This window comes from Anolis sagrei, chromosome Y (genome assembly GCF_037176765.1).
Source record: "Anolis sagrei isolate rAnoSag1 chromosome Y, rAnoSag1.mat, whole genome shotgun sequence".
NCBI lineage: Eukaryota > Metazoa > Chordata > Lepidosauria > Squamata > Dactyloidae > Anolis > Anolis sagrei.
Window position 1 is genome coordinate 77,594,347 of NC_090035.1, and position 13,383 is coordinate 77,607,729.

Here is a 13,383-nt window from a genome sequence, read left to right on the forward strand (position 1 = left end):
CATTTATAACCTGGGAACAAACATCGTGTTATGTACATAGTGTTATCTATGGCATCGATTTTCAGGACTGGGCCAAACCCATCAGTGGAAATAAATAAACATTAAACCCGTCATAGAAAGTCTGATCCCTTGAACCATTGTGTTCCAGGCGGTCATAATTCAGCCTTCGCCAACCTATCATGGCATCATTTTAGTGCTTGACAGGAGTCATATCGTCCTAATTTATGTCGAAGGGAGCCAGTTTCAGGGGAAGCTTTATCAGAGGATGTTTTCCTTGGATAAGGTCAGCCGGCTTCCTTTGAACGTGCTGTCCTGCAAGCTTAGCCAGCTTTTTGCTGGGAACAATGGGAATTGCGAAGATGCAGGGACGGAGTCAAGGAAATGCATGCAGAAGGCCATCCATTCGCCCAGGCCCATGCCAAGGGCGTCCTTCACCTCGTTTCGGTCACTATAAAGCAGTGCCCGGCCGTCCAAGTGATGCTCCCTCAACCGCTCTTTGTACCGCTGGGCATTTTCCTCCTTCAGAGAAAGATTGTCCATCTGCAACATAAAATGATGATAATAATAAAACACTATGTAACAAAACGTGAAAATGTTTCTGTTCCTGGTTTGAAAGTGTTGTTTCCTGTTTAATTGTGCACTCCTTACTTTGAAAGTAGTTGTTGTACTCCAGTAACTTTGTTTTTGTGGCTGCCACAATGTTGAAATGGTTGAGACTCTGTGACATATTTGTTGAAAAACTAGAGCAAAATGTGCTATAGCAGGATGTCCCGCCAAAACAAAGTTTTTGGAGTTCAATAAACTCTTCCCATGTTTTTATGATTAGGAAATGACATTTATAACCCAGGAACAAAAATTGTGTTACATAGGATGATGATGGGAGGAGAGCAATGTCCAATCTCAATAAAATAGTAAAGAGTAGAGACATCTGGCAACAAAGATCCGCCTAGTCAAAGCCATGGTATTCCCTGCAGTCACCTAAGGATGTGAGAGCTGGACCTTAGGGAAGGCTGAGCAAAGGAAGATCGATGCTTTTGAGCTGTGGTGTTGGAGGAAAGTGCTGAGAGTGCCTTGGACTGCGAGAAGATCCAACCAGTCCATCCTCCAGGAAATAAAGCCCGACTGCTCACTGGAGGGAAGGAAACTAGAGACAAAGCTGAAGTACTTTGGCCACATCATGAGGAGACAGGAAAGCCTAGAGAAGACAATTATGCTGGGGAAAGTAGAAGGAAAAAGGAAGAGGGGCCGACCAAGGGCAAGATGGATGGATGGCATCCTTGAAGTGACTGGACTGACCTTGAAGGAGCTGGGGGTGGTGACGGCCGACAGGGAGCTCTGGTGTGGGCTGGTCCATGAGGTCACGAAGAGTCGGAGATGACAGAACGAATGAACAACAAAAGTGTGATGATGATGATGATGATGATGATGATGATGATGATGCAAGAGTCGCTTCTGGTTGCTGGGAGTCACTTTGGACCGTGCTCTGACCTACAAGAAGCACTGCCTGAACGTCAAGCAAAAAGTGGGTGCTAGAAACAATATCATACGAAAGCTGACTGGCACAACCATCTATGCTGATGATCGTGCCATCACCGCTCAAGCAGGGAGCTTTGAGATGGTTGAAGAGAAGCTCTCTGAAGCTCTAGGTGCTCTTACTGCCTATTACAGGGGAAACCAGCTGATCCCTAATCCATCTAAAACACACGCATGTCTTTTCACCTTAAGAACAGACAAGCATCCCGAGCTCTGAGGATTACCTGGGAAGGAATCCCACTGGAGCATTGCAACACACCCAAATACCTGGGAATCACTCTGGACCATGCCCTGACCTACAAGAAGCACTGCTTGAATATCAAGCAAAAAGTGGGTGCTAGAAACAATATCATACAAAAGCTGACTGGCACAACCTGGAGATCACAACCAGATACAGTGAAGACATCTCCCCTTCCGCTATGCTACTCTGCTGCTGAGTACGCATGCCCAGTGTGGAACACATCTCACCACGCTAAAACAGTGGATATGGCTCTTAATGAGACATGCTGCATTATCACAGGGTGTCTGCGCCCTACACCACTGGAGAAATTACACTGTTTAGCTGGCATTGCACCACCTGACATCCGCTGGGAAGTAGCAACCAATAGTGAAAGGACCAAGGCAGTGACATCTCCAGCTCATCCCTTGTTTGAGTATCAGCCAGCACATCAATGACTTAAATCAAGAAATAGTTTTCTAAGATCTACAGAGACACTTGCTGGAACACCTCAGCAAGCGAGAGTCCAAAAGTGGCAGGCTCAAACCCAGAACCTCAGTCAATGGCTGATACCAATGAGAGACTTCCCCCTGGGCACACAGAAGACTGGGCGACTTGGAAGGCGCTGAACAGACTGCGCTCTGGCACCACGAGATGCAGAGCCAACCTTCAGAAATGGGGCCACAAAGTGGAATCCATGACATGCGAGTGCGGAGAAGAGCAAACCACTGACCACCTGCTGCAATGCAACCTGAGCCCTGCTACATGCACAGTGGAGGACCTTCTTGCGGCAACACCAGAGGCACTCCAAATGGCCAGATACTGGTCAAAGGACATTTAATCAACTACCAAGCTTGCAAACTCTGTTTTGTCTGTTTGTTAAAAATGTAATACAATTGTCTGGTTGCTACTGACACGATAAATAAATAAATAAAAGATGCAAGAGAGGGGATTTTGACAGTTTAGCTTAGAGAAAAGAAGATTGAGAGGGCACCTGATTATCCTTTTGAGGAGGGGTAAATTTGTTTTTTCTGCTGCTCCAGAGACTAAGACATAATGGAGCCATGGATTCAAACTCCAGGAAAAGAGATTCCACCAAACCATCAGGAAGAACTTTATTGTATGCTATTGCTTTGAGTTTCCTTCGGGAGAGATAAAGTGGGATATAACTATTATTATTATTATTATTATTATTATTGCTGTACATGGATGATCTAAAGCTTTACGGAAAGTCAGAAATTGAAATCGAGTCACTGACCAACACAGCCAGAATCTTCAGCATTGACATCAGTATGGAGTTCGGCCTAGACAAATGTGCCACAGTGGCATTAAAGAAAGGGAAAATGTCACAAAGAGAGGGCATAGAGATGCTGAACGGACAAACCATAAAGTGCAATCAGCCTGAAGCCTATAAATATCTGGGCATACGAGAGTTGGACAATATCAAGCATGGGCAAGTGAAAAATGTGGTCATCAGCAAAGAATATATCCAAAGAGTCAGAAAGGTTTTGAAGAGCAAATTAAATGGCGGGTGTTGATCAAGGCTATCAACACCTGGGCCATCCCCGTCATTAGATACACTGCTGGGATTGTGAACTGGACACAAGCAGAGCTGGATGATCTGGACAGAAAAACAAGAAAACTGTCCGTAAAAGGGCCCCAAAAGGCCATCTAGTCCAACCCCTTTCATATTTATTGGCCTCTCCAAGCTCTTAAGGGCCACCAAAGGCTATCTAGTCCAATCCCTTTCTAATTCTTGGATTCTCAAATCCTTTCAAGGGATCTCAAGGAGATTTTAATGTTTTAACATTTTATCCTGTACATTTGGCCCACCCTTTATGTTAGATTTTATTATATTATTTTGCACTGTTTATTTTATTTTGTTACTTTATGTACTTTGTTGTACATGTGGCCCACCCACTGTTATTGTGAATGTGTGTATTGGAATGGTTTTTTTTTCTTTCCTCCTATGTAATTTTGATGATGTTGATTGTTGTTTATGTTTTTGTTTTACTTCATTGTAATGTTGAGGCTTGGCACAGGGGAGATGATGGCGGGGTATAAATAAAGTATAAATAAAGTATTATTATTCTTATTATTATTATTATAATCTGAGGATGCTTTCCATAGATGAAGGCGAAACGTCAGGAGAAATGCCTCTAGAACATGGCCATATAGCCCGAAAAAACCCACAAGAACTGAATTATTATTATTATTTGATGACAATCCACTACTCATGACACCCGCATAGTGATGTCAACAGACTTGACCTGCCCAGAAAATCAGGAGGAAGAGAAAAGAGGGCTTCTGCAAGGGAAACAAATGGTAGAAGAAGAGAAACATGGACTGGGAAGATGATGTGAAAGGCAGTCAAGAACCAACATTGCTGGAAGTCAAGAGTAGTAAACAGCTTCAAGTGCAAAAGACAAAAAGGGAATACCGTAAAAATACAATGCAGAGCAGAAGAGAAAACTGGCCAAAGAAGGCTCTCCATGGAAAAATTGAGAGCAAAATAGATAAGGAAAAAACATGGCTGTGGCTCACAAATGGGACTTTGAAAAAGGAGTCAAAGGAGAGCCTGATTCTGGCAGCCCAAGAACAAGCCATTTAAACAAATGCCATCAAAGCCAGAATTGAAGAGTTGATGACAGATCCCAAATGTAGACTCTGTAAGGAAGCAATCGAACACATCCTCAGCTGCTGCAAGAAGATTGCACAGACTACAAGCAGAGGCATAACACCATTGCTCAGATGATTCATTGGAACTTGTGCCACAAATACCACCTGCCTGTGACAAAGAACTGGTGGGATCACAAGCCTGAAAAAGTTACAGAAGAATGAACACGTCAAGCTACTCTGGGACTTCCAAATTCAGACAGAGAGTTTTGGAGCAAAATACTCCTGACCTCACAATTGTGTTAAAAAACAAAGTATGGATTGTTGATGTTGCAATCCTAGGTGACAGCAGGATTGAAGAGAAACAACTAGAAAACCTGACACAATGTGAAGATTTAAAGACTGAACTGCAAAGACTCTGGCACAAGCCAGTAAAGGTGGTCCCAGTGGTGATCGGCATACTGGGTGCAGTGCCTAAAGACCTTGGCCTACACTTAAACACAATTGGCACTGACAAAATTGCCACCTGTCAGCTGCAAAAGGCCACCTTACTGGGATCTGCACGTATTATTCCCCGATACATCACATCATCCTAGACACTTGGGAAGTGTCCGACGTGTGATCTAATACAACAGCCAGCATAGTGATCTTGTTTGCTGTGTACTAAACTTGTTGTGTTTCTAATAATAATAATAATAATAATAATAATAATAACAACAACAACAACAACTGTCATCAGTTTAGCAATGAAATATGCTGCCTGGGAGTCCAATAGATTCTCTTTAGGAGGTTTTTAAACAGGCTGGATGACCCTCTGTTGAAAGGGCTTTGATTGTATCTTCCTGCACGGCAGAACCAGCCAGGGGAGAGAAACTTTAAAGACATTTTAAAGGCATCTGACAAAAATATATTTAGGGAAAGCCATAAAAGTTGGAGACTGAAACAGCCACATTTTGGGACGATTGTCCCCAGCATGGGCCACAAAGGAATAACAATTAAGGCAAAATTATCAAGGTTTTGAAAACCAAGCCCTATAAGGAAAAACCTTGGGAGCAGCCTATGTTGAGCTTGAAGAAGGGGAGATGAAGAGACACCTTTAAATATCCGAAAGAGTGTCATAAAGGAGATGATGAGGCAAGCATCTTTTCTACTGGATTGAAATCACAAGAAAAGAGGTCCCACCTAAAGATGGGATGTCTTAAGATGTCTTTGAGATGGCCAGCTTCAGAGGTTTGGTGGAAATCTTTCAAGGGTTGAACTAGCTGGTTTTGTGGTTCCTGACATATTGTGCGCATATCCACTTACCTCTTTGCAGATCTGCTCTACCGACATCCCCAAGAGGATGCATTTGGAAATCCCGTGGCTCTTGTTGGTCCGCTTGAGGCTGCGGCTGCCTCGCAAGAGCTCCATGTGTCTCTTCAAGGAAGAGTCCAGGTTGACTGTGTAGGGCAGGAAGAAGTTGGCGTCCTTCACCCGGAAGCGTCCACAGATGAAGTTGTGGAAAAGCTCTGGGTCCCTGTCCAGCTCCAGCAGCTTCTCCAGCTGGGCTTTGAGCATGTCGAGCTCCTCCATGTACTTCTCGTACACCTCCCACAAGAAGAGGTCTGGGGTGAGCTGGCACTCTTGACCCTCGCAAAGGCGTCCCGTCTGCTCGTCGTCCTCGATGCACTGCAAGATCCAACTCAGTCTGCAGGGCCACTGGTTGGCGAGAAGAACCCAGGAGGTCACCTTTTGTGGACACAGCTTCTCTCGAGGAACCTCTGTCGCCATGAGCCGGACCGTGACAGCGATGCTGTTGATGATCCGTTTCATTTGCAACATGTTGTCTGTCACGTACTCCTTCATGCTGTCGTCCAGCAAGTACTTAAAGGCCTCTTGGATCAAATCTTTGGCTTTGAAGCCTTTCCCACATTTTCTGTTGTGTGGCTCTTCCGTCTTAGGGGAATTCACCACCACTAAAGGCACCCGGCAGCTGTCTCTGTTTCTGCCAGGCATCTTCTGATCAGGTGATTTACAGCAACAGCAAATTCTTGACGTATTTGTCTCTTTAGCCGGGTTCTTCAGCGGAAGGTTTTCTCCTGATTCCTCATCATCTTCAGAACTTTTCTCCTGCTCCTCCTTGCATTGAACTATTCTCTGGATCAGCTGCATCTTGGTGTTGAGGTCCGTCTTGGGGACCGAAAAGGGCAAGGTGATGATGCGGTTGAGGAATTCATAGCCATTGTTGGCCATCCCTTTCATGAACAGTGAGTTCTCCACGCAGTCCACGATCACGCTCGGGTCGGCCACCAAGATGGAGACGAATGGGGCCTCATAGTCCGAAAGGAGGATGTTCATCGCGTCCAGGACACCCACCACTTTGTCGGGGCTGCAGCGGTCCAAGCTGGTGATTTCCAGAACCACCCGGAGCTTCCTGCGCTGGAAGATCTCCATGAACTGAAGGAACTTGGCGATGATCCTGACTTCCCTCTTGACATTGCTCATGAAGCCCAACTGGGCACTGAGGTCCGTCCGGTTCATCTGCCTCTCCAGCTGGGCCTTTTGGGTGACCACCACATTCCGGAGCACCATCACGCCCATCCGGACTGCTGCTGCCGCTGTGATGCCCACTGCCGTGGCTCCAACACCCTCGGCCACTGCGATGGCATCTCCGGAAGCATCGCCGACTGGGATGCCGTACAGAAAGATGAGGACAGCAACCACAACAGCCACCCCGAACACCAGAAGTATAGCAGCCCATAAGGGTAGGCAGAGATACTTCTTGCTGACCCATTCTTTGGATAGAGATGACTCAACGATGCCGCACTTCCGACCTACCGTTCGGTAGACACTCATCGGGACCAGGCCAAAATGACTCTCGATGCCATCACATAGAGCCGTAATGAGGCCGGCCCAGAGCTGGTCACTCCCGGCATATTCCCAGGCGCTGAAATGAATAAAAATGTGCTGGACGTTCCTCCTCTGCCTGTGTTGGGGTGTCAGGACGGGACGATAGAAGATCATAAGGAGGATGACGGAGACCAGGTCCCAACCGGTTGTCCCTCTCTGTTTCAACCCTGTCCGACGGAATTCCTGTTGGTCCTTTTTCCAAGATTGATACCGCATATATTCTGAAGAGGAAAGGAAGAGTTTTAGGACATTGATTTTGCAGGAACTCATAGGGGAAAATATGAAAATGTATTTCCCCAATGGGTTGCTGTGAGTTTTTTGGGCTGTATGGCCATGTTCCATCAGCATTCTCTCCTGATGTTTCATCTGCGTCTGTGGCTAATGTCATCTTCAGATATTCTGTTGGCAGTGAAGCAAGTGGAGTGTATATCTATCTGTGGAATAATGTCCAGGGTGAGAGAAAGAACCCTTGTCTAATTAAAGCAAGTGTTAATGTTGCAATTAGCAAACTTGAATAGCATTGAGTAGCCATGAAGCTGCAAAGTCAATCAGTGAGAGTATCTGCATAGAGGTAGCCTGGGCTTTGTTGTCTGGAGGCATCCTCTGCTGGAACATGACCATACAGTAAAAAAAAAAAAAACTCACAGCAACATAGTGGTTCTGGCCATGAAAGCATTCCTATCTCCTCAATATATCTCCTCAAATGTTTGTTGTTGTGTGTACCTTCAAGTCATTTCAGTAGTGAACCCATCATGGAATATTCTTGGGAGAATTCAATCAGATGGAGTTTCCCTAGCTATAGGGTTCTATGCCCAGACAAGGATTTGAACCTCAGTCTTACAGTATCTTAGTCTGACATGGTGTTAGTGGCTTCGTTGCTTAATTATGATCGTTTCCCCCACCTTGAGTACTTTCATAACAGTTTAATGAAACACTCTTGAAGTAGTTTATTCAAGAGAGAGCTGTTCAGCAGTGGAACTCTCTACCTCGAGTTGTGTTGGAGGCTCTTTCTATGGAGACTTTTAAGCAGAGGCTGGATGGCCATCTGTTGGGGGTGCTTTGAATGTGATTGTTCTGCTCCTTGGCAGGGGATTGGACTGGATGGCCCACAAGGTCTCTTCCAACTCTATGATTCTATAATTGCGCATACACCATAGAATCATAGAATCAAAGAGTTGGAAGAGACCTCATGGGCCATCCAGTCCAACCCCCTGCCAAGAAGCAGGAATATTGCATTCAAATCACCCCTGACAGATGGCCAAATAATACCAAGAAGAACAAGAGGATGCCGGTGGTTCTGGGGCAAATCAGTTTGCCTCCCTCTTTCATCTGTCTCTCCAAAGCAAGAGTTAAAAGCATGTTGACCCATGCTCAAGAGTAATGTCATGTTATTATTTTATTATTTTATCTAATTAAGCCTCTCTTGGTTAGAAGGGGTTTAGTTCTTCATTGGATAGTTATGGGAGGGAACCATGGGTAGCTCTTTTCCTTTTAAGACCCCCAATCCAGTAGCTTCTTTGAAGCCAGCCATTTGGAAGAAGGTGCTGAGAAGAGCTAGGAAGCCAAACATATTACACATTTAGAAGTTGGTTCTAGAAGTTGGTGTTTACAAATTGAAGAAACCCTGGGAGGCAAGGCAAGGCAAGAAAGCACACAGAAACAAGGCAAAAAGTAAGCAAGAACTACCATTGAGTCAAGCCTTCAACTCAAGAATTAGCTCAGGGGACAGAATAGGTAAATCTATATATATATATAAATGCTCTGTGCATAATGAGTACCTTAAAAACAAAAGAACCAATGAACCAAATCACACCAAATTTGGCAACAAGACGTCTCACAACACAAGGAGTGACCATCACTCAAAACATTATGATTTTGTCATTTGGGAGTTGTAGTTGCTGGGATGTATAGTTCACCTACAATCAAAGAGCATTCTGAACTCCACCAATGATGGAATTGAACCAAACTTGGCACACAGAACTCCCATGACCAACAGAAAATGCTGGAAGTGTTTGGTGGACATTGACCTTGAGTTTGGGAGTTGTAGTTCACCTACATCCAGGGAGCACTGTGGACTCAAACAATGATGGATCTGGACCAAACTTGACACAAGCACTCAATACGCCCAAATATGAACACAGATGGAGTTTGGGGGAAATAGACCTTGACATTTGGGAGTTGTAATCACTGGGATTCACAGTTCACCTACAATCAAATAGCATTCTGAACCCCACAAACAACAGAATCGGGGCAAACTTCCCACACAGAACCCCCATGACCAACAGAAAATACTTGAGGCCATCCAATCCAACTCCCTTCATCAGGGCAAGAAAACGTAATCAAAGCCCTCCCGACAAAGAGCCATCCAGCCATAGATAGATAGATAGAGAGATAGGGATCTGATTCACACACACACACAGATACAGTACCATAGATTTGAAAGGGACCCTTAAAGAAGGACAATGATATCTTGCATGTTCCAGGGTGGGAAAACCAGATACTCTCCACATCAACACTGACAAAGAAACAGCAAGAAATGCTGTTTACCCACAAGCAGAAAGAAATTACGTATATTAGAAACCAACACTTTCTCATTACTTTATTTTCCAGATCAACAGTCTGGGCCACAGCAACGCGTGGCAGGGGACAGCTAGTACCTCCATAGATGTATCTATGTTGAATGTAATGTATAATTACTGTTTAAGTGTCCTTCCACTCGTCTTCACCATAAAACTCCAAGCACTCACCTCGAATCTTATCCAAGAGGAAGTTTTTGCAGTGTCCCCATGGTGCGTAAAACCCAACCGTCACCGGAGTGGCAACGCAATAGAGAGCCTTGGCTAAGGAAAAACAGTAGGCATCATCCTTGTTTTGGAATTCTGTGGAAGGAACAGCAAAACAAACAAAAAGAAAACCTACATCAGACCAGGTGGGATGTTGATACAGGTATGACTATGCCAGGCATGGGCAAACTTCGGTCCTCCGGGTGTTTTGGACTTCAACTTCCACAATTCCTAACAGCCGGTAGGCTGTTAGGAATTGTGGGAGTTGAAGTCCAAAACACCCGGAGGGCCCAAGTTGGCCCATGCCTGGTTCTAGCTTCTAAAGCACATTTGCCCTGCTTACCTCTGTTCACTGTAAGCATCGTGGTGGTTGACGATGTCAAAAGGTTGTACGTCCCAAAAGGCTGTTCCTAGGGACAGAAGAAGGACAAGGAAAGACTCCTAAGGCAGTGGTTCACAACCTTCCTAATGCCGTGACCCCTTAATACAGTTCCTCATGTTGGGGTGACCCCCAACCATAAAATAATTTTTGTTTCTACTTCATAATTGTAAATTTGCTACTGTTATGAATTGTCCTTCAAATATCTGATAGGTAGGATGTATTTTCATTCGCTGGACCAAATTTGGCACAAATACCTGATATGCCCAAATTTGAATACTGGTGGGGTTTCGGGGAGGGGTGGGGTTGGGGTTGATTTTGTTATTTGGGAGTTGTAGCTGCTGGGATTTATAGTTCACCTACAATCAAAGAGCATTCTGAACTCCACCAATGATGGAATTGAACCAAAGTTGGCACACAGAACTTCCATGACCAACAGAAAATACTGGAAGAGTTTGGTGGGCATTGACCATGAGTTTTGGAGTTGTAGTTCACCTACAATCAAAGAGCATTCTGAACTCCACCAATGATGGAATTGAACCAGACTTGGCACACAGGACTCCTATGACCAACAGAAAATACTGGAAGAGTTTGGTGGGCATTGACCATGAGTTTTGGAGTTGTAGTTCACCTACATCCAGAGAGCACTGTGAACTCAAACAATGATGGGTCTGGACCAAACCTGGCACGAATACTCAATATGCCCAAATATGAACACTGGTGGAGTTTGAAGAAAATAGACCTTGACAGTTGGGAGTTGTCGTTGCTGGGATATATAGTTCTACTACAATCAAAGAGCATTCTGAACCCCACAAACAATAGAATGAAGCCAAACTCCTGATCAACAGAAAATACTATGTTTTCTGATGGTCTTTGGCGACCTCTCTGACACCTTCTCACGACCACCACAGGGGTCTTGACCCCCAGGTTGGGAAACACTGTCCCAAGGCACCACACAACCCAGAATAATGACTGAACGCAGTAATAATAATAATAATAATAATAATAATAATAATAATCCTTTATTTATACCCCGCTAACATCTCCCGAAGGACTCGGTGTGGCTTACAAGAAGCCGAGGCCAAGGCCAAATACATCAGCAAAACAACAAAATAACAAATACAACAATAAATAAACTCATAAAACAAAGCAATAAACATTAAACGATAGCAATAAACATTAAACAATAACACCACGACGCAATTAAAAACTATGGCCGGGCCAGATGTAATGATTAAACATTTTAAAAATGCTGGACATGACCAGGTGAAATGGATGAGTTTGGCGATAGGTGCAGTGTGCAGACAATTAAATCTCTGGTAAAGTGCATTGGGAGATGAACGCAATCTGGGAAACAAGTCTCAACAGCAAGAAATGGTTTGAAAATGTTTGGAAATGGCAATCATTGTGATTATTTATCTAGGTGGATTCCTTAGCCTCAAGACACACTCTCTCAGCCTCAGTAGCAACCTTGGGGCAAATCTGAGCCTTCATTTCGGCTCAAATACAGCAAAGCCTCGACATCAAGAAAAAGGAATATATGAATGCCCGGCTTAAAACCATTTGGGAGTTTTGACGAATTGACTTTACGGCAATTATTTTCTGTATTGAACTGACCACTATGAAGGTGAAACAGAAATATATAGTTCACAAACCAGAAAGAGCATTCGTTTCAGTTTCAGGAAGCAAACAGGCCCAAAGCACTTTGTAAATGCAAACATAAAACCTGCGCTGGCCATTAGGTATAATTACCAATGCAAGTCTATTTTTCGGCTTCGGCAGCCATGCGCATAAACGGGCTGGAAAAGGGAGCAAAGTTCCCGATGGTGAAAATGTAATAAAAACAGGAATAGGGAAAAAAGTACATGACCGGATAAAGGACGCCTTTCCCAGCCATGGCAGTTGCATATAAGGAGCACCGTGCGTATTTACTTGGGAGTAAATCCAGCTCAGTCCATGGACCTTCCCTCCTAGCAAACAAGCCTTACCTCCACCCAGGAAATCAAATATAGTTAGGTGTTCTTTGTGTTACCTTTATTTATATTTCCCCCCATAATTAGGAACTCAAGTCGGGTTACGATTTCAATAAAGCTCAGTATAGCTAAAAGAAGGCACCAAAATCAACATTGCAATAGAATGAAGGATAAGTTGTTGATATTCCAACTTTACATGCTTACAAGCGGAGGAAAAGCAGAGTCAGTGTGTTTACATACACACATGCACACTTCAAGGAACGCTGGTTAATTTGCTTCTTCCCCTTGATCCCCGACACATACTTACATGGAAGGAGAAAGTGGAACCAGGAGTGCCTGCCCCTCTGCCAGCTACTCCTAAGGAACTTTGCCCTCTACCTTGCCAGATAAGGGTATCAATTTCCATTACACCTTCCGAGATTTAAGGTGGTGAATTTGTTGGGCAAGTGCCGGACACAGTTTGGCCATAGGGTGTGTGTGTGTGTGCGTTGGTACACACCGAGGAGACTCTCCCTAGCAGAGATTATAAAGACTTGGTGCAAATCACTTAGGGCAGTGGTGGTGTAGTTGATGGGATTTATAGTTCACCTATAATCAAAGAGCATTCTGAACTCCACTAATGATGAAATTGAACTAAACTTGGCATACAGAACTCCCATTACTAATAGAAAACACTGGAAGGATATGATGGACGTTGTGTTTTGGAGTTGTAGTTCACCTACATCCAGAGAGCACTGTGGACTCAAACAATGATCGATCTGGACCAAACTTGGCATGAATGCTCAATATGGCCAAACGTGAACAGTGGTGGAGTTTGATGAAAATAGACCGTGACATTTGAGAGCTATAGTTGCTGGGATTTACAGTTCATCTGCACTCAAAGAGCATTCTGAACGTCACCAATGATAGAATTGAGCCAAACTTAACACACAGAAGCCCCATGGTCAAAGGAAAATACTGTGTTTCAGATGGTCTTTGGTGACCCATCTGACA

General features: G+C 44.3%; 1 protein-coding gene across 1 annotated transcript; it reads right to left on the reverse strand.

Annotated features, from left to right (window-relative positions):
• Positions 1 to 258: 258 nt before the first annotated feature.
• On the reverse strand, positions 259 to 10,400 carry LOC132781593 (NTPase KAP family P-loop domain-containing protein 1-like). Its single transcript, XM_060785878.2, has 4 exons — positions 10,382 to 10,400; positions 10,003 to 10,134; positions 5,672 to 7,476; positions 259 to 540 (listed from the first exon to the last, which is right to left on the reverse strand). Exons 1-4 carry the CDS (start codon positions 10,398 to 10,400, stop codon positions 259 to 261), a joined length of 2,238 nt encoding a protein of 745 aa, XP_060641861.2.
• Between the last annotated feature and the right edge of the window lie 2,983 nt (positions 10,401 to 13,383).